This window comes from Ascidiella aspersa, chromosome 8 (genome assembly GCF_963924565.1).
Source record: "Ascidiella aspersa chromosome 8, kaAscAspe10.2, whole genome shotgun sequence".
NCBI classification, from domain to species: Eukaryota; Metazoa; Chordata; class Ascidiacea; order Phlebobranchia; family Ascidiidae; genus Ascidiella; species Ascidiella aspersa.
Window position 1 is genome coordinate 4,480,350 of NC_139454.1, and position 21,712 is coordinate 4,502,061.

Consider the following 21,712-nt stretch of genomic DNA (forward strand, 5'->3'; position numbering starts at 1 on the left):
TTGAAAGAGCACTTGTCTGGTTACGTCAAAAATCGATCGATTCTCTCGACATCCGGGTAGCGCACTTTACGCAATATAGAGCGACGAATTGAGTCCGCAATCCGACACAAAAAGCCCTCGAAAATTTACACGCCACTAAGTCAACAAAGTGAGTTTCGACTTTTGAGAGAAAAATGAAAAGATACCTTTTATGTCTGCTTTTAAGCAACCAGGCACATTTGTAACCAACTCTCGATATTGTTTAAATTTACCAAATACTGACTTAACACCGATCATTTTTTTTACATGTACTATTAAAAATGAGAACACAGTTTTGTGAAAAAAAATCAAAACAACCTAAAGTTCTCGATTTAGGGGTTTTCCAATAAAACCGCAAGTCGTTTTGAACAAATTTTCGCGCGAAAATTGAAAAACAGAAAATATCATTTAAAAGATAAAAATAAGTGATTATTTGCATGCTTTAGCAAAAAAACTTTATTTTAAGACCAAAAAGTAAACAGGTAACGATAGAATTATACAGATCATGTGATTATGTCTAAGTTTCAAAGTAAAAATCTGTTTCTAGCTTCCATAACAGTTGGTCGTCGTTCTTATACTTCTTATAGACGATTGTAACCGTGGCACGTTTTAAAATTGGTTATCTAAAATATAGATTTATTTCTCACGGTGTTACATGCATTTTATTCTTACTACTCTACATCACTCCAATCAGTTTGCATTTAATGGCACTTTTTTCGAGATTTTATGTGTTCACCCCAAAATTTTAAGGTGCACAGGTGGCAAAAAACTGATTGAGGTTGGAAAATCCTACCTTTGATGTTGGAAATCATTCCACAATAGAACCTTTTTCTGCAAATGACCTGTGCTATATATTTATTCAGGTGTGCACACTAATTCCTTTAAAATACTTACTAGAGACAGTTATGGAAAGCATTGTTTGTCAGGTGTATAGGCCTACAGAATAGTTTTTTAAAACAATTTGTGAGTTGTTTTAAAAAAGGAAAAAGTTTAAAAAATTAGCGCTCTTTGATTGTTGCACATAGAAAGCAACACAAAAAATTACAAAATACAAAGGTCTGGTTTCCAAAGTATATTATCAAAGAGCACCAAAATCAGTATTGGAAGAATAAATATAATAATAAACTTGACCCACCCAAACCCAAACTTGCACCTTAACCCAAATAATGTTAACAATATAAATCCCCGCAAGAAAATGTGGTAGGATTTTAGAACATGCCAATTGCCAACTATTGCCCTGGTATAAAAATATTTGGATACCGTACCTTTTTTATTTTATCATTTTTTATGTTGCTTTCTACGAGCTAAAAAACAAGTAGGGCCAACAAATTATTGCACAAGATCAGTTTGGTAATAAGGTTAAAATGCCCCTCAAACTGAATTACAGTTTGCTGGTGTTGGCCAGCAAGAGCACGATACTTTCCGCAACCAGGAGGAAATAGCGAGGCTACAACGACAACATGATGCACATCTGTGGAAAATGCGGCAGGCTGCGAACGACATCAATCTACCACCACCTGTTCTGGGCAGAACTGACCAGTTTGTACAGAGACCCGTCAAGGACTTTGTCACTATTACACACATGCCAAGGAAACTTCAAGATAATTTCACAATTTCTGTAAGTAAATATGACATTCTGTTAAAACAATTTCTTACCCAAGTCTTTAATGTATGTTAATTGTATTTACTATTGTACTTAAATTCTTTAACAATAGTGCCAGAGTTATTAATGAGGAACCAAAGAAAGAGTTTTAAATAAAACATGAGTTTGTCAATTAGTGATATACCTTTAATCACTATTAGAAAATTGAAAGTCCACTGGCCTAATTTTTTTCTTATTTTTATTATTACAATCTGCTAGTATTTCATTTGAAAGCTATGATTTAAAACCTAAAAATACATCTATTTTACTTCTAAACATTAAATAGTTAACCCAGCTCTATTACTAATGATTTAAAATATTAACTCTTTTATAAGTGAACAAATGCAATATGATATATCTTTCACTAAGATTACTGATTTTTTGTATTTAATATTATTTGTTTGTTCAAGATGTCCTACCAGTGTGGACATCCGATGATGATTAGCGTGTTAGTTGATGGGTATGAAAATGCTGATCTTGAGTTCCGCAACTCATCAAACCTGCTCGTTGTTGAAGATCCAGTAATCATTGCCAGAAAATCTTTTCGGTGCCTTTATTCAGAGGAGATACAAAGCAAAGTTGTTACACTGAAGATTCCTAAACGCTTTCTTTATCAGCCAAGCTTGTTCATGAAAAAGGCATCCATGCTTGAAGATGTTAATTTAAAGGTTTGTATTTTTATAGACCTATGTTATTTCAATTAATCTTAAAAGTATATACATATATATAAATAAAACACTATAGGATGAGTTCTTGTTTTTTTTTTGTAATGTGGACCCTTAAAATAATTTAGTGGACATAAAGTTTTAATACTAGAGGATTTCATTATAATAAAAAAAATTAACATTTTATCTAAAAATACATTTTCTATGAATTTTGTATTGCATTGCTATTGTTTAAGCGTTTTTGTTATTTTTAGGGCTTTATGTCACAAATGATGGAATGGCAATATTTTAAACAACAGAAAACTATAAAAAAGAAGCTTCATACTTTGTATGAAAGGTAAGAAAGAACATAGTAAGACTTAATATTTAACATATAAGGTTTTTTAACATTTTCCTACTAAATCTAATTTGTCTTAAAATGTTCGTCCAGTTACTAGTTACTCATACTGGAAATATATTAAAGCCCATACAGAATTATGTATGATTTTGAACATTTCATATAACTCTTTATTCATTTTTATGAATACTTCTGTATCTCCAACCATTATGCTCCTATGTATATAAATAATTTGCTTTCATAGTTTTGTCATCTGGCTAAAACTTTTCCATACTTTTAGATCCAAGTTGAAGTTTAGTGTTTCCCTCACAATTGATCTACCGAAGTTACGAAGCAAGTTTGAAGTTGGACTTACACCAACCTGGCGAGCCGAAATACTCAACAAACTTTTGGAAAAAAAGCCAATACCTTCTTATCCAGATGAAGGTTAATGTTAACTTGTTGGAAAAACTATTTTTTAATTCTTGGACGCTGTAGATACATGCAATGCTTTACGAAAATAATTGTAGCCTAAACTGTTGTGCTTTTTTCAGTTATTAATACTTTTTAAGGTGACTATTAAGCCTTGACCTAAAAAACACTAAAATACATCTAAAAACTAAAATTATATAAAAAAAAAAACAGTTTAGTAAGTTATGTACCAAGATCTAATTTTCAGTGGGTATGATTTGTTTTTTTAAAGGTTGTGATGTTTGTTTTTTATGTTGTAACCAACCAGATTACATAATATGTAATACGCAAAAAACAGACTTTATCTTACACTAAAAGTTACTTGAAGTATAACTAAATTTTGTTGCAGAGTGTGTTCCCATCGTGGACTATCCTGTAGTTCTGAGTGAAGAACCGTACGGAGTGATCAAAACTTTTCACTCATTTTCCAATGAGGAGCTCAAACGAGACGCAAAGAGAAAAGTCAGGTCAGTTCTTTTGTGTGCAGAAATTCAGAAAGTTTGTGAGCATAACATTCATGTGATAATATTATTTCATGCTTTCAGGCTAACTTTTAATAAAAGAATGTTTTATTTTGATTTTTTTTATAAAAAACATATTGATTGAAGTAATGTCTTTCCCAGAATGACATTGACTGTGTTGATGTACCTGACAGCGCATTGCAAGAAATATCATTTCTGCAGCATTTTTCATCACGTAAATGGAAACGATGAGTTTGAAACTCCAGTGTTACTCATGAATCAGAAAGGTAAACCCACGACAAACAATTATTAAATCAAAACCACTGTCATTGTTTTTTATAATAATTTATTTATGTGTGTTTACAAATGTCCCACTAATCAAATGGGCCAGAGCAAAAACAATTTGCCTGCAACATGAATGCTCTTGTTTTATTGCCTTTAAATTTCTTTAGTTTAAATTAAAGCTTAGAAACATATTGCTTTCGGGTTGAAGTTAAATGGGTTATAAATATAAATGCCATACAGTTAGTATTGGTAACAGCATGTGACCTTTCAACATACTCCTAATTTGTTTTTGACGAAAACTAAAAATGTTTAATAAATCCAAGCCACAAACGATGTGCAAACCTTTTAAATTTGATAGTTTTTATGTTTGCTATTAACTTCTTATGTTTTTCTAATTTCAGGCCAAATCCACCTCCAAGCTACACTGGTAGATGGCAAGGGTTATGCACTCACCACCAATTGGACAGTTCCAATTAACGAATGGGTCAAAGTGGAGTTTCTTCAAGCTAATGCAATGGTATCTAACTATTTTTTTGTATTGTGAAAATTAGCTATTAATAAATAATCCACCTATTTTCTTAAATAATTATATTAAATTTGTTTAACATTTAACATTAATATATATATATATATTTTTTTTTTTAATTTGAGTAATTTGTTCAGATTTTATTATTTGTTAAAAAACATGTCATTCTACTATGTGTATTTTCAGATATTAAATATTAAAACAATTGCAGATTTTCTAAAACAATATTTTTTATTTCTAAATACCCTTTTAAGATTAGTGAAAATTTTATAGAGTGTAATAGCTTGTATTCTACAGGTTGTTTATTATTATTATTTTTTTAAATTAATATAACATGGCTATTATTTTAGCATATAAGTTTTACTTGTTAACCAACATATTGGCAACCTATTGAAGTCTCCCTCTTCATCGAACGTTCGTAGTACAATAGATGGTGTCATTCACCCGGACGAAGGCTATTTGAATAGGTAGCCGAAATGTTGGTTAACAATTATAATTACCAGAGGAGCTGTTTTTTATTTATTATTATTACTGTGCCTGTTAGCAAAAGTTTATATAAAACTTACACCTTTGCTGTACTGTTTTGCAGACAAACATAACCCTTTTCTATGGCAAAAACTTCGAAGAAAAGAAGACTCACTCTGTAATGTGAGTTTGTATTTTAAACCGGAGCCTAAGAAATACGAACTTGTAACGTTTTTGTATTTTTTCTGCAGATTCCACAAACCCGTTTACTTCATTTCTGCAGATGGTTATTATGTTGTTGGCGGAACTGTCTACTGTAAGAGCATTAATGGAATCGTTGCAAGGGCAAAATTCTGCAGAAACAAAAGGATTGAGTCGTTTGAGGTTTTGAAAGATATTAGTAATAAATTATTGTCGTGATGCGAAAATTATATAATTTGTCTGAATAGCAAAGCTAAAAAGTAGATGTGTCACATTAACTGAAGATGATGCAAGTTTGTATCGCAACGTCTTAATCAAGATGCTGTCGATCTACTCGACCTTTTTGCCTTTGCAATACATTATCAAGCTGCATTACAGATCCGTGCATAGAGTGTATCCAATAAAATAATTAAATAAATCATAGAATGCCAAAAAACGGTGCAGAATAAATATTAAAAAATAGAAACATGAATTTACTTTTTTTTATTTAGATTGAAATGCAATGTTTTACAACTTTAAATAAACCTTTTAAGATTGTATAAACCTGTGATGTTAAATATCATAACGAGAGTTTAATTTTTTTCATGTCAGAAATCAACCAAAGTTCCATTAAAAGGACTCAATTTAGCAAGTATCGAACGAGAACAAAAACTTCTCAAAAAAGCGGTGAAAAGAAAATGGAAAATTTACACCGACGAAACAGGACAGTGCCAAAGTAGGCATCTTTTCGTTTTAAAACCAGATGTTTTACATTTAATTACTTGAATTCACTTGAAAAGGCCTGTTAAACCTAATGTAAATAGCAGAAATATATTTGTGGAACAAAATTTGCAAAACAGCATTTTTTGTGTTATTCCTTAATATTCTGAGGTAAACCAGCTATACAATAGTTAGATCCAAAATGTTTTTAAATGTGACTCGTCTCTTATGTTTTTTAAGATATTTCCAAACCATATTTTCTGGAAATGATCGACGTTTCAAGGTTAAACAACGGCAGTAACCTGCAGTGCATGGCTAGCACAAGACCGCTACCAGAAAGGTAAAAAACACCGATTTTTAAATATTTATTTAACAACAATATAATGAAATAATCCCACGCTATGATGCTGGTTATATTTCAGATACAGCGACATTGATAAAGTCCTTCAAAGCATTCCGTTTGTTCAATCGAGCGAAATTATCGTGAAGCTACGGGAGAACCTGTACAACTTATTCCTGGAAAAGATGGTAAATATTTTTGAGATAAATAAATAAACAACGTTTTTTTTGTGTGTGCTAATTGCTTAATGTTTAACACAATCCGCGAAGTTTATTCATCGTACCTTATAACGATTGTTTACTCAGATACCTTTAATTGCAAATATCAAAATTAGTAGTTAGACAGTAGAGTGAGCGAAAGTTTTGTAAACACTATAAACTAAAAATTTCAAGTGTTTTTTGTCGCTAATCTATTGAGTAACATTCATGACCACAAAACGTTTCTCTGTGATTTTTAACCACGTCGTTTGTAAACATAAAACAAAACTTTATCAATGTTTTAGCAATAAAACGTTGTTTTTTACGTTGTTGCACTTTTCACGTGGAGTGTAAGCATGTTTAAATGACTTTGTTAAGTTTTTTTTAAGGTTTTGCTTTGATGACCGCTATTAAGTTTCTCTTTCATCGTAGCACTAACTGCTAATTTTCTGCAATTACACAAAGTATGCTGTAGTTACATAAGTATAGGCTATATTTTGAGAAACCCAACTGTATATTAAAGATTTGTAAAACAATAACCATAAATTGCCGAAATAGGGTATATTTTAATAGACATTTTTACAATTTTGAAAGACTGTTTCGGCTCCTTACAACACCTACAAAATCTATCTATATTATAATCTGATATTTCCCCACTTATCAAGAATACTATTTTTATTGTCATATATTTTCGTTTACACACAGGAGCCAGCTAAAAGCATTCAAAGTATGGCGAGAAAGATAGAAATACTGAGGCAAGCTTCCCTGCTTGGGCACGGCTTGTCGCACTATCTGCTCTTTGTCATCTACAAGAACGGAATAGGGACGAAAACTGACCTAAAAAAGGTTGGCACCAAGTTAAAACTTATCACTGTGTACGACTTGTTTATACTGGCGTAATTATGCTACCGTTTTATTTGTTTCTTTTAAACAAACACAAATGGTGGTTTTAGTCAGTCTTATACTACTTGTACCACAAGGGTTTAAGTTGGAGATTGTCGTATAAAAAAGTGGAAATTATGGAGTCCGGTTAAACGACAAAGTGTATTTTAATTTTAATATCAACAATATTCATCTAACATTTGTTGGTTTGAGGTATTTAAATTCATTCAATTAAAACAGAAAAAATTCGGGCGTCTCTGAAGCATAATAAATGGCGTTAGTGGCGTTTCAACGTAATAGTAATTAGTCGGGATGTTATATTACAAAAATGCAGTTTTACCATTTTTAATCCAAAACTCGCTGTTCCACCAAAGGTTAATAGTTTCAGCCATACAAGCCCCTTGACATTTCCACCCGATTTCCATGTTGCACTCATTTCATTTATCAGGCTCGTAACCACTTATTACTTGGAGCAAAAAGCAAGGACCCACTGTCCCTGAAAGCACTTGGACACAACCACTTGAGGGGAAATGTGGGATTCCAGAAAGACAACAAACTATCTTTCCGTGAGTATACCCTCCACCATCCCTTAGGACAGGGATGTCCAACCTGCGACCCGTCTGAATTTTTTGTGCGGCCCGCTAGTCATTTTCACTCCCAAGTAGTATTTTAAACGTTCAATATTATCCTAATTAAAATGTACCAGTCAGCTTTTAGGGGCGCACTAATAGTATAGTATGGGTAAAAATATATATATATAACTCTAAAGGCCCGTTATAACTCTAAAGAGCAATACTTAATCTTGAAACTAAATAGGTTCTGCGGCCCATTAAATTATTTCAAGTGTCAATGCGGCCCACTATAATAAAATGTTGGACATCCCTGCCTTAGGACACAATTTAAAATATACCTTGTACCTTGTAGAATTGTTTGTATTTATATTGTTACCTTGTTTGCTCTATTCATTCGGCGGAATTATTTGCCGCATGCATGGTAGTAGCCGATAAAAAAATAACCTGTGATGAGATTCGAACTCACGACCTCTGTCAGTCGGTGACCGTCGCTCTACCAATTGAGCTACACAAGATGGTTTTGTTTGGCATCTCTTATATCAGGGGTCAACAATTTTTTTCATATCGAATAACTGTAAAACCTGGCGATCGTTTACCGGTTATAAAATTTTGTATCGAACTTTATTAACTTGAATATACATAATGTTTATTTTGTTGAACTTTAAACAATAAACAAATATTATTATTTAACAAAAACTGTCGTGAGCTTTATAAAATTCTCGTTCTGTTTAATCTTTAACAAAGCTTACAACACTCAAACTGTATTTTCTCTTTGTTTGGGAAATATACCGAATGCCATAAAAATACCTTTGCGGGCCGTAGTATGGTTACCCTGCCTATGGGACCGATTTCAGTTAAAAGTATCATCTTGTTTTTTTAGTGTACTACTTCAACTGCGCTCACAAAACCCAGCTGGATCTTCTGGCACATTCGGAAAACCTTGTGAGTTTCATTCTTTTATAATCGCTTTATACTTCGTAGTTTAGTTTTTTAACGCTATAGTTTTAATTGGTTCAAAAATAAATTGATGTACAGAAAGCTTGACAGACCATTAATATTTTCCAAATCGTTTATTTTGAGTGAATAAATAAAGTTCATACTGGAAAAAAATATCCCATTTTTTCAACTTTATGCGCTATAAAACGTTTTGTTACCTTCATGCTTTTAACACTGTTCTAGTTAATTGTAAATCAGCCTGTTATAACGAAATTGAACAAAAAAATTAACACAACAGCAACAACGGTAAATCAAATTTCATATTGAGTAAAACTTGTTTTCCGCGAGAATAATTTTACAATTGATACAATGCCTGGCAGCAACAGTATATTCAATTACCTTAAAATACGGTTAAATAACCACCTTCATAGTTTCACGGGGTTTTTGTGACACAGGCCACAGTTAACCCAGCCCGCTTGTCCGACGAGCGAAGAATGAAGGAACAACTGTCGGAGGAGGACGACATGTTCAACTGGTTCAAGCACCAAGCAACGCAAGGGGTCTTCTCAGCACAGGTGACCCGGATTGATGGGATTGTTTGTTGATCCCCTTTTTTGAGTTGATACTCTTTATTTTGAACAAACGCGGTCATTTCTCGGCTCCTGCTGGGCCTGTGTAGCTCAAATAAGGACGTGAGTTCGAACCTCAACACAGGTTAGTTTTACGAACAGGAGGCAGCCGGCAACGGTTCTATACTTGTTTCTCGACTAGCTCTCTTTTCAGCTTGTGTAGCTTAGTCGGTAAAGCGACGGTCCCGGTATTAATTAGGCCGTGAGTTCGAACCTCACCACAGGCTAGTTTTACGAGCAGGGTGCAGCAGACAACGTTGGTATGGTCGTTTCTCAATGGTCTTCCTTATTAGCCTGTGTAGCTCAGTTGGTAGAGCGACCATCCCGGTTTGACCGAGGCCGTGAGCTAGAACCTCACTGCAGGCTTGTTTTACTAACATGATGCAGCAGGCAGCGGTGTTATTTTTTATCTCGACTAGCTCCCCTCTGAACCTGTGTAGCTCAGTTGGTAGAGCGACGGTCGTGGTATTACTTAGATTGTGAGTTTGGTATCGTGTATCGGCTTAGATCCGAAATTATTGGACATCCCTAATAAATAATTGTTTGATTTTGGGTCGGACCGCTGTGCTTTTCATAAATCGTAAATCGGTATCTCAAACAAAATGTATATTATACTACGTGAGGTAAATAAATCGTTTTTACGTAATCGCTAATCACCACCCTTTATTTTTTTGTTTTACTTTTACGTTCAGCGCAACCTTGCCCGTCTCATGTACTGGGGTCAGCAAGGCTTGCAGAGAAACCTCGAGAAAGCGTTCGAATTATACGAGGAGGCTGCTCAAGGTGGAGACCCAGTTGCTCTTTATGACTACGGACTCATTCTAATGAAGGTGACGCATTTGTGTTTGTAATTTAACATGATTTTTATACCTCAAAATATTTGGTTTAATTTGCAGTTCATAATATTTGTAGTTTAATTTGTGGGTTAGTTTGTAGTTTTAAAATAGCAAAGTACTTTGTAGTTTGAAACAAAGTTCAAAATTAGTTTACCTTAAAAACAGTATCTTTACATAATAAAACAGTATCTTTACATAAAGTGTAATTTTGAAGCATTTCGTTTTACGTGCAAAAATTGAGATTAATACCAAACTTTTATTAAAAAGGTTTGATAAAATCATTAATATTAATCCAAGTTTATTTGATAAAATGAGATTGAATTAGAGATCGACCGTTATCACTTTTTTGGACCGATGCCGATACCCGATTTTTTATATACCTAAAAAATGTTCAAATTTGAGTTAATTAAAAATAAAATTCAAATTACGTTTGAGTTTATATACCATTATTAATTATTAAATTATTATTTTGCATATTAACTTGGCTTGATGCTAAAACCCAATTTTTTTTAGTAAAAAATGGGTAAAGTTTTTGTTGTATAGGAAAAATGATGTCATATTTTCGTACTAAAATATCGGCCAAATTATCGGCTTACATTTACCGATACCGATATATCGGTAGAAGCCAAATATCATCCAATATTATCGGTAAACCGATATATCGGTCTATCTCTACATTGAATTAAGCCAATTAATTTAGGTCAACAGTCTTCAGTCAAGTCAATTCATTCAAACACTTAAGATTACAAACACTGCTGTATATTAATCAATTTTTACCCCTTTTTCTACCATCCAGGGCCACGGAACGAATGTGAATAAAGTGAAGGCAGTTAAGGTTCTCAAACAAGCAGCGGAACTTAAGAATCCTGCAGCTCTTAACACTCTTGGATGGTAAAGCGCATTAAGATTAATTAGCATTTTTTTTATATTTTGATAAGCTTTTCGTATTATCTATTGTGTGAGTTTTTTTATTAAAGCGATTTTTTTTTATTCGCACATTTTACAGTGATTCAAATTTATGAAAATTTTGTAAAATTTTGTTTCAAAAATTAGCATGCGTATGTTTTCTTTATTTAAAAGCTTTTTCTTTATTTCTGACTCCCACAAATTTTGTCATAGTGCCAATCGCATGGGATGTTTTGCATTATATGCCGATTTTCGATTTAAATTGTTCTTGTTTAAATTGTTTATTTCCGTTAATTTCATTCAACATTTTTCTAGTTTAGTTTTACAATAATTAAGAATCATGTTTTTTTAACTGGCATATACATGTAAAACTTGTGTACGTCTTTAAACCTTTATTTTTGATAAGTCGTAAAATGAAATCAAAGCAAACTTTTTCGGAAGAGGCTATTCACCCGAACACAATAGTGCTTTAAACATATAATCACCAACGGGTGTAAGCGTAAAAGGGCGATCCGGTCAAATAGCCAAGTCACTTTTTGAGGCTATTTACCCGGCTAACATAGTAATTTTAATCGATCTCGGAATAAATCATTGAAATTTTGCAACACTCGGAAAATTAAATCTTATACTACCACCACACAAACGCAAACCACCCAACCCTAACCCAAATCAATAAATAATCACCTATTGGTGCAAGCGCAAAAGAGCGATCCTGTCTAATAGTCCCTTCAAATTTTTTTAAAGGTTTTTTGTCTGACGCAGGTATTACAGCACCCAGGAAGTAAACGTGACTTTAGCGAAGGAATACTTTGAGAAGGCTGAGGCTTTGGGAAGTGTGGACGGCACCTACAACCTCGGTCATATGTACCACACAGGAAAGTTCCCGGGAAGCAAAAAGGACGTGGTAAGCGAACTTTAATTTTCTTGAATTAAACTAGAATTAAAATTCCAGTATTTTAGTTTTTGCATTTATTTAGTTCCGAGAAAAACATTTAATTGCCAAGTAATTTAGTTTAAAATAGCAGTTTAAAAATATTCCTGTCTTAATATGGGTGTAAGGCCGTAAACATTTGATGCGTACTGCTGTTGACTTTAAAAAGAGGCTTTAACGTTTGTCTGAAAAAATTACCATTTGCTGTAAAAAAATTACCATATTTACGTTTTTAAGACGTTTAACTATCCAATACATTTTGGCTAAGTGTCAACTGGCAAACATCTTTATATAAAATAAATACACGTCATGTATACTTGAATTTTGATTAGTATATTCAGTTTTACATGATTTTATGCTCTTTTGCACACTATCGCCACCCCGTGGACACATATCAACGCTCATGGAAAAGCAAACAAAGATGATTAAATTAGTATAAAATGATAACGAATGGAAAACAAATATTTGCCAACACGAAAAATTACAAAAAATGAAAAAGGCCAACCTCTCACACACTACTTTCATACCTTTTTTTTTTTTTGTAAAGCAGAATGATAGAATAGTAACCCCACCAATGGCGGGGGAGAAAAATTATAAAAGACTCATTGTAATGCTCCTCTCCACGGAAATCTTTAGTAAAAGGCGAAAGATTTATCCGAGTTATGAAGAGAAACCAGAGTATCTTAACAATTTTGATTCCCGAGGTTTTGACCTGGGGAAAATTTTTCCGTTTGTGGGGTTTAGACATAATTGACAATTTGATTATCATGGCTAATAATGACTTGGTTCGATTTGTTGCTCTTCCACATGCAGTTTTAACATTTTAGTATCGAAATTTAAAAGAAGGTAAGTTGCTTTTTACAAACAACTGTTTTAGCGCATATTAGGCAAAATTTGGGCATTCCCCTTTTTGATAGGTTTTTCGCTTAATTTAAAATTACAGAATATGAGTTTAAACGAAAAAGCGCCGAGAGGTTTGACCCAAATTGCAAGTAGTATATTAATCTAGATCGAAAGACTATTTTGACATTAAGGTTTTTATGTCAAAGAATACCCGGCTAAAATTACCTTTATTTTTTTTAGATAATAAGTTAAAGATTACTTTGTGTCTTTATTTAGAAAATGGCTTTTCGTAAGTATTACAAGGCTGGATTGGGAGGGCACGTCGAAGCCAGTTTGCAAGTTTCTTCTTTAATGGCAACTGGAATAAAGCACTTCATGCCGCCGCAAATTTTACAAGCTATCGGGCAAGTTTAGTTCTATATTCTGTTTTGAATGCTTGTAGCCTTATTGTGTAGATTGAAAATTTATTTTCGGGACATGTCTTTCTTTTTTCGGTTTGGTTTGGTTTGCTGTGTTTTAGACGGATTTTTGTTCAGAGTTTTATAGAAAAAGTTTAAATCGTGGAACTTTCAAATTTTCAGACATTGCGCAGTCTACCCCTTTAGGGGTCTTTAATTTTGAGGGGGGCTAAAATAACTCTGCTGTTATCAAATAGCTGTTGAGTACTCTATAGCTTTGATTTTTTGTATCCCCCAAAATAAAGGTTTAATTTTTGTCTTCTAGTCTGTAACTTATAAAACATTTTTCAAGTACCAATATTTTATATTATAGTAGTAATACCTTAAGTTATGACATTTCTATTAAATGTTCAACTATATCAATATAGCAGCATGTAGACCGATAAAAGTTATAAGGTGGTGAAACAAACCCCAAAGTTTTCTTAATTCGGTAATTACAATCAAACTTTCAGGTGGTCAAGATTCTTATCAGAGCGGAACCCAACAATGGGTGTAGTCATCCGTGAAGGACTACAGGCGTATAGAAGACAATCATGGCAAGTATCATCTATTGGGTTATTTGTTTTAATATCTCTATAAAAGTTAAAACAGGTATTCTAGGAGCTTTCATTGTAAAAAATGCCTTAAGGGGTGCCACAATCTCTTTGAATCTTGAATTTGTAAAGTTTTGGAATATTTTCAACTGTTGCATATTGTGTTCTTCATTGGCATTATTTTGTTTTTAAATTTTATTTAAAAAACGTAGATCAACTCAATTTTTGAAAACCTAAAATTTTCTTAAAAAAACTTGTGAATGGCCGAAAAGTGCAACGCCGTGCTTATTCTAACTAAGGTGCCTAATTATAAATCAGCGAACGATCTTATAGTAAATGAAAGTTTTGAACTGTAAAATTGAGGCCTGTTAAAATTCAAATGTGACTTGTACAATAATTTCTAAATAAATTAAAAAACTGAAATCGATTTTTATAATGTGGGATTTTATGCTAATCATTCGGTGACTGATTTGAAAAAAAATTATTACACAAGATTTGTCAGAAAAAGGAAATATTGTTTGTTTTTTAACTTGTTTGCTATTGAAATGTGATTTTGCTTTATTTGTGTGACTTTAAAGCAGAGGTTCCCAACCTTTTATATACCGTGGCCCCTTCATGACAATTTCATTAAGCTTTAGGGTACGAATTGCTAAGTTTTGACCAAAATGTGTTCAAACTATCTTTCTCAACGCTCAATCGGGTTGCCGTCTCTTCTTACGACCACAAGAGTTCATTAAATTTTAATTTATTTCTTTTTTGATAGTGGAGTAGACTTGGAGTTAATAAACTAAAAAAAAAATTTTTTTTTTTCATGGCCCCCTAGGAGGCCATAGCCCACAAGTTGGGAACCCCTGCTGTAAAGGCTTGTTTATTTATAACCCGATTGTATATTAATTAAGGTCAAAAGCCTTGATGATGTACTTGGCTGCTGCCGACGCGGGTTACGAAGTGGCTCAGTTCAACTCAGCGTTCCTTTGCGAGGAAAACAAGGTAAGACGCTGATGCTCTTAATAACCAGGTCTGGCAAGTCACAAACACATAGGCAATGGCTCCGGCTCCGTAGCGCTAATTAAGTTGCTCAGCACAGGTTAGTTACGTATGCCTGACTATATACTGTGTTTCGCCTGACTAGACTGTGTGTAGCATTGGAGCGGTTTAATATTCTTTCGAGCCAGGGCAGAGAAAAATTCAAAGCTTCAGCTTTCAAATTAAAATATGGCTCCGGCTCCGGCTCCGGCTCCGGCTTCACCTAAAAAGATTAAAAGTGCCTCCAGCCCTGTTGATAATTCGGAAGCACAGTTGTACTTATTGTGTAACGCCCGATTTTGATTACCCATTATGGAAATGCAGAAATTATGGCACTGCATAACACTGTTATTTTACATTTTTGTTTCGCAAAATGATAAACGTTGCAGTTTAAATTGTAAGAATATTTTAGAAAGATGTTAAAAATATATTTATATATTTTAAATTAGGTAGGTCAAACATTTTAACCCCTTAACTGCTGAATTCTTTTTCGCTAAGAATTATTTTTTTATTATAACTTGAATACTTAATAACTAACTATTTTCTTTAAATCCTGGCCATTTAAATCTGCTTTACGAATTTATTAAAAAGGTTATCAATGGTTATTTATTCATTTTCGGTCTTTTGAGGCTTTGTTTTTTTTATTCATTATCCCGTATTCACACCTTGGATAAATTGGGTAAATTAAAGCGACTGAATAAATAAATACAACGGCCGCCATTGTAATTTATAATTAATATGAAAATATTCTCCGCATTTTTAGGAGAACCTTGTAGTTGATCACATCGAAGAGGAATGCGTTTGGAAAAACTGGAACTTAACAGCATCAGTGATGGAGCCTCATCCTTATGGTGAGGTTAAATGATTAAATTAAGTGTTTCTCAACTTTTTTTTCGCTACTAGCCAAATATTGTTATTTTTAGGGGACAAAATCAGCAAACGTAATCGGCAACGTTTCCTAGAGTAGATAAATTCATACATTATTAAAAGTGAATGCAAGATGAAAACACATATGTGCACAACAACGCTAGTCAGGCCCTTCTAAAGTTACTTCTGATAAATATAACGGCTTATTAACCTTCAAAAAACTAAGCAAATCAGAAAGTCAACTATTTTAATGCAACAAGGCCAGGCGGGAATTAAACTGAATTTGACATCAATGCAAATCACACTAATTTTAATATTAAATAATATTTTTCCTATAGTAAAATATCGACCTAAACAACACCGGTATTCAGTAAAAATAATTTATCGGTTTACCGATAATATCGGTCTATTTCTAGTAGCTAATTGAGCAACAGTGGTCGTTAACCCGAAAAGATTTTTGTTATTTTATAAATAGAGCATTTTAGTAGCAGTACCGCACCGAGATACTAGTTACTGATAGGTTTGTCCGATAATATCGGATCGGAGCCGATACCCTATGCCAGCTAGTAGTATCGGTACTCGTCCGATACTAGGTCGGTATCGTTGCTGATCCGATACCAAAATTTATATAGGTATTTTAGCCTTTGCAATGCAATGCAGCATTTCTTGCAAAACTGTAAAATTATCAAAAAACAGTTATCAACGGATGGTTATTAAACTTTCTGAATTTTAGCCTAGGTTACATTACAAATTTTACATTTAAACGCTTTAAATTAATGTATTTTGTCTGTTTCAGCTTTTAGTAGTAACATCATTGGTAACGTTTCGGAGCCCGATACTTATTTTCTATAATATCGGGTATTGGTATTCCAGATTAAAACGTCAAGCATCGGACATCCCATATTTTTGCCATAAAAACAATTCAACTGTATATTCCATTTGTGTGTTCCAGCCTTGAACAAAATGGGCGACCGGTATTACTACGGTTATAAAGTAGAGAAGGACTTGGGCAGGTCGCTTGATTTCTATGGAATGGCTGCAAGACTGGGATTTGCTCAGGTGATATCAATTCATTCATTTAAAAAACATTTGTTGCATAAATAAGTATGTGTGTAACATTATAATGGGTCCAGAATTATTTTGTTGATGTTCTACTATATTTAAAGTGATATTAGCCACCCATTTATAATGTATACTGTTTAAAGGCCTGAAATGACCACTAACTAAGTGTATATGGCTTTTTGGCGGCCACCCAACTACTAAGCGTAAGTATAGCGGCAAAGCTTAGAATTCTATTCACTAAACTTTTTGTAAGCGAAAAGGCATAAGACATTGCTAGGTTCGAATTTAGTTGGTACCGCGTGCTGTATTCGTTTCTCAATTGTTTTTCATATTTTGAAGAAACAGTGTGTGTTACTTCGAATGTGTGAAACTTTTCAATGTACACGAGTGTGATTTTCTATGAATAAGTTTCATATCGTCAGGCGAGTGTGAGTTAAAATGTGCATGTTGGCTAAATATACTGAAGGTGAGCAATAGCTATGGCAGAACCAATCTCAATATATCTAACCTGAGAAATTCCTGCAGTCGGCGACACAAGTAACCCAAACCAAACTCTGAGACAATTTTTAGTGGTTACTGCAATTTTTCCCAATTATGGCACCCACTATATCAAGGTTTCCCAAACTGTAGTCCACGACGACTGCACAGGTGGTCCGTGGCGATATAACAAGAAATTAAAAAAAAGTCACACATATATGTTGTACAGTACGTTCCCTTTCAAAGATAATTTCCGCAGTTATTCACAGCTTAATGATTTCAAAAGTTTTAGCTATGCAATATCGTAAATTTCACTTGTTGCGCCTTCGTTGTAGTCAAACAGTTGTTTACGAAAAATTCTCGTATTTCTCGTCTATGACGTAATAATATATCCTTATCGCCATTCGAAAAAAACACAGGTCCAGACTTAACGTGGACTTACGAGTTTGCCTTTTATCGCATCCGTCCCATTTATGTTGTCAGTTTTGTAAATAAATAAAATTCGGTTTATTTATTTTTGGCTTTGTATTGCGGTCCGCGAAAATAGAGATTCACAAACAGTGGTCCGTTGTCCAAAAAAGTTTGGGAAACCCTGCAGTATATCATACGCTCATATTGTAAATACAAACTGAACAACTCATTTTAGTTTCGATTTGCCTTTGTGCTTGTAGCAAAGTCTAACTTCAATCACAGGCCATGTTCAACATCGCTTGTATGCTTGAGAAACACGGCGAAGAAATCGATCCTCGTCAACTCAGGATGCTCAACCTGCCTAACGAAGTAATGAAGCGGAAAGAAGACATCGTCATCTATCTCTATAGAAAGTGAGTGTTGACTTGATGTTTGTCATTTTGTATTGCAGACTTGTAAATTATATGATTTAAACTATTTTAGTGGCCAATTGGTTTGTGTATTACCTTGAAGTTAAACATGCATTTTATTAAAAATTGGCCTTGAAAAAAAATTGGACATTGGTTAAATAAAACAGAAATTATAGCAGGAATATAGCTGCCGCAACCAACAGTACGTAAACACTATTCCGAGCCAACTTGTATGCGCCAAGATTTTTCCTCAAATACATATTTTTTAGGAAAAACAAACACTTTAAAGGAATCATAAATGCCCAATCAAATTTGGCGCAAACATGCTTCTCTGTTAAAAAAAAACACAAAATAAACTACAACAAACAAGGTGAAGTTATATATCCTAATATTACTATATTTTAATGTTTCAAATATGTTATTGTAGATGTAGTGACACTGGACATGAGACTGCAATGCCATGCTACATCGCACTTCTGAGAACTCAGTTTGTCAACACATTTAACAACATTCCGCTGTTAGCAAAGGTACAGTACCTCTAAAACTATGTCCTTTAACTACGCATTGAGGTCAATAGCTTAATCTTAATGTTGTTCAGAAAAAATTCTTGAACTGACGTTGATAAAATAAAACGCATTTTTTTCTTGAAAAATCTTGTTAGTGAAAAAATAATTGTTTAAATATTTTCTTCAAAAACAAAAAAATAAGAAAAGAAAATTTTTAAGAAAAACTCTTTTCCAACCTGTGTTGTCTTAGTATTTGAATTACGATTTACCTCAGGTCATTTCGCTTGCCGTTATCGTCATTTCCAGCGTGGTTGTGTGGGTTTTGCAAAGCGTAAGACATCGGGACTCGCTCAACGCAATGAACGACATAGAGACTGTGATTCTGGAATCCAAGTAAGGATGTCTTTGTAAATGACCGTATTTGTCTAAATCTTAATAGGGTAATCAGGTGGCACTATACCAGGGATGTCCAACCTGCGGCCCGCCTGATATTTACGTGCGGCCCACCACTAATTCTCACTTTCAGTAACCTTTATTAAAAACAGTTGTTTCGAATATCATCAAAACGTGAAGATCGCGCAGTATTTGATGTAGGCATAATCTTGTGTTTTTTATAATCGAGTCTAATGTCGCATTTCAACATCCATCGAGCACTTTGTGCACCCATCATTGCTAAGTAAGATGTTTGTTTTTCTGAATGTGTGTTTTTCCGGACCGCTTTAAGGAAATATGTCAGCCCAAACACGTTAAAACTTAAATTTTCGCACATTTGCGCATAAGTTCACTCTCGAAGAACGGGTGTTTATAAGTTAGGTTGTTTTTACTTTATATAATGCCAGCTGATTACCCTAAGGTAAGCGTAGTTTGTTTGGTTGAAAGCTGAGAAATATGTGGATTGCAAGTTAATGGAGTAATTGTAAATTGAAGCAGATGGCTTGTGTTGGTGAAACGGCAACTTGGTGTAAGACTGTACGTAGTGCTCTTTAAGTTAGAAAAACAAATGACCTGCAGTGAGGTTCGAACTCCCGACCTCCGGCCATACCGGGACCGTCGATCTACCAACTGAGCTACACAGGTTCAGTGGGAGCAAGTCAAGAAACAACTATAGCACCGAAAAGCCGTCGCGGAATCGGCGAATCTGTCAACCTATGATGTTGTCAAGACAGGCTAGAAAAACAACTAGCCCGCAGTGAGGTTCGAACTCACGACCTCCGGTCACACCTCTGTCAACTGAGCTACACAGGCTCAGAGAGGAGCGAGTCGAGAAACAACCACACGCCAATGCTTGCTCAATCTGTTAGTACAAGCAACTCCATATTGAACAACTATAGCACTATTGCCTTCTACATGCTGTTAGTACAAATGGTTTGTCAAAAAACGACCCCAGAAGGACTAGATCACACTAGTTGTACACGTACGTGTATATATGTATTCTAGGTTATAATATGTTATAATGCACCAAGAGAAAAAGGTTAAAAAACTCTGCACAATGCACATGTAAGGTTCAAGCAAATATATCACAGTTAACAGAAACACAATATTCTCATTTTTACAACCCTTAATATCGCCACTGAAACATTTTTCGCCGCTGATATTTTTTTTGGATTTCCAGTGATATCGAAACAGGGGAAGACCTGGGCGTTCCGCTGCCGACTAGTGACCCCGCTCCCCCTGAGTTGAACCACAGGGTGGCAGCAGAGACAGCAGCGACAGCAGCGGAGGAGGATTGATTTCTATGAGCTGATGACGTCGATTTATTTAACCGGCCATTTTGCTGCTGCCTTCTGTTAAACTTGCCTTCGCTTTAAACGTGTAACTTTTTAAGAAGTAGGTTTGTTGTGAATTGAAAAGAAAAACTGCGCCATGCTACTGTGCTTGTTGATAGTTTTTCAGGTGTTTGTTTTTTTGTGAATTTCTTCAGATTTTAGTCTTAGGTGTTAGACTCTTACATTCCAAATTGGTAAATTGACTCTGCATTAACTTAACAATCGATGTACAGGTTTAGTAGTTTGAACCTTTGATGTTCGATGTCTTATATTGTTGCTATACCGATATTATGGACAACAAGTATCGCGATCTGGTACCAGATAGCATCATTACTATTCTTAAGCGGGCTAAATAGTTGAAATTGAAAGATTGGCAGCATTTATCAGGTTATTAGGCAAAAATTTGCCCTGGTGTAAAAAATTTGCCACCATTTCTCAACCTACTAGTTCTATAAAATATTCTCTTTAAATGTAGAATCGCTGAAATAGATCGCCAATCCTGGCAGAAATTCCAAATTTGGCATCGGATATACAATCATGTTTTACGATCCAAACTTACGAGTTTTTTTTTTAAACACAAATTTCTGTGAAAATGATCAATTTTGCTTGTTGGCTCACAGTAATGACGTCATTTGGTATCAGACTGCTGCACTTTTGGCTCAAAATATCGGGTGTCGGACATACCTACTTGAAACTAATAATTGGTAAATATTTACTTTAATATTGTGTAAATTGCAGCATTAACTGGCAGATTAATTAAAGGCTGTTAAACTTTAGAGCAAGCTTTTCTTGTTTCAAGAAATATTTTAATGCATGAAGCGAGAAAAATGCAAAATAATTCAGAGTAACGCTGTAAAACGAAAAAAATAGCTGTATGAAGTCAACATTAGTAACACTGCATTTGAATCGCAAAAGTTAATTCAGGCAGGTAGAAAACGTAATGATCTATAATAGGTTTAGGGATTTTTTCGTTTTGTAAACCTCATGATCAGCGGATAGCAATTTAACTCAAGTGTATATAAATAAGGAACAAAAAAATATGGGCACGATTAAGGTTTTCACAATGAACAAGAAGCAGAAGAAATGAAAGGCATCAAACAAAAAACTTATCATTGCCAGAATTGCATTTTGTGTAAAGCAGTGCTTTTCAATCCATGGGCCGCGATACAAAATAAGGTTGACGTTTGATTTGGGTGGGTCGCCGACTGCAGTAGTTGACATGGTTAGATTAACTGTGATTGGTTCTGAACAATTTTTTTCAACTTTAAGAAAATTTCAAACGTAATACAAAGACATGGCGAATATTAGTGTCTTTTTTTTTCAGTTATAAAACGTTCAGTGAGTAGAACTGAGCCGCCTAAGCTACGCTGCTATA

At 34.1% G+C, this 21,712-nt stretch overlaps 1 protein-coding gene and 1 non-coding gene across 2 annotated transcripts; one reads left to right on the forward strand and one right to left on the reverse strand.

Moving 5' to 3' along the window:
• Positions 1-1,477: 1,477 nt before the first annotated feature.
• Positions 1,478-20,301, forward strand: LOC146135263 (protein sel-1 homolog 3-like). The gene is made up of 28 exons (XM_083395729.1): positions 1,478-1,636; positions 2,071-2,328; positions 2,580-2,662; positions 2,943-3,088; positions 3,462-3,579; positions 3,736-3,860; positions 4,260-4,375; positions 4,974-5,032; positions 5,101-5,233; positions 5,642-5,765; positions 5,990-6,089; positions 6,172-6,277; positions 6,992-7,132; positions 7,617-7,734; positions 8,621-8,682; positions 9,132-9,251; positions 9,998-10,135; positions 10,938-11,032; positions 11,810-11,951; positions 13,098-13,225; positions 13,732-13,815; positions 14,712-14,802; positions 15,602-15,689; positions 16,658-16,764; positions 17,938-18,068; positions 18,493-18,592; positions 18,846-18,964; positions 20,184-20,301. Exons 1-28 carry the CDS (start codon positions 1,499-1,501, stop codon positions 20,299-20,301), a joined length of 3,288 nt encoding a protein of 1,095 aa, XP_083251855.1. The 5' UTR covers positions 1,478-1,498.
• LOC146135264 (U5 spliceosomal RNA) lies at positions 12,545-12,660 on the reverse strand. The gene has a single exon (XR_014501640.1). It is a non-coding gene; the product is annotated as a U5 spliceosomal RNA (small nuclear RNA).
• Positions 20,302-21,712: the final 1,411 nt, after the last annotated feature.

Bases quoted from the DNA above. Each gene is read 5' to 3' on its own strand.
- LOC146135263 (XM_083395729.1), top strand. From the start codon at position 1,499: ATGCGGCAGGCTGCGAACGACATCAATCTACCACCACCTGTTCTGGGC. The intron at 3,580-3,735 runs GTCAGTTCTTTT...TGTCTTTCCCAG, and splicing joins GACGCAAAGAGAAAAGTCAG to AATGACATTGACTGTGTTGA. The intron at 16,765-17,937 runs GTGATATCAATT...CTTCAATCACAG, and splicing joins CAAGACTGGGATTTGCTCAG to GCCATGTTCAACATCGCTTG.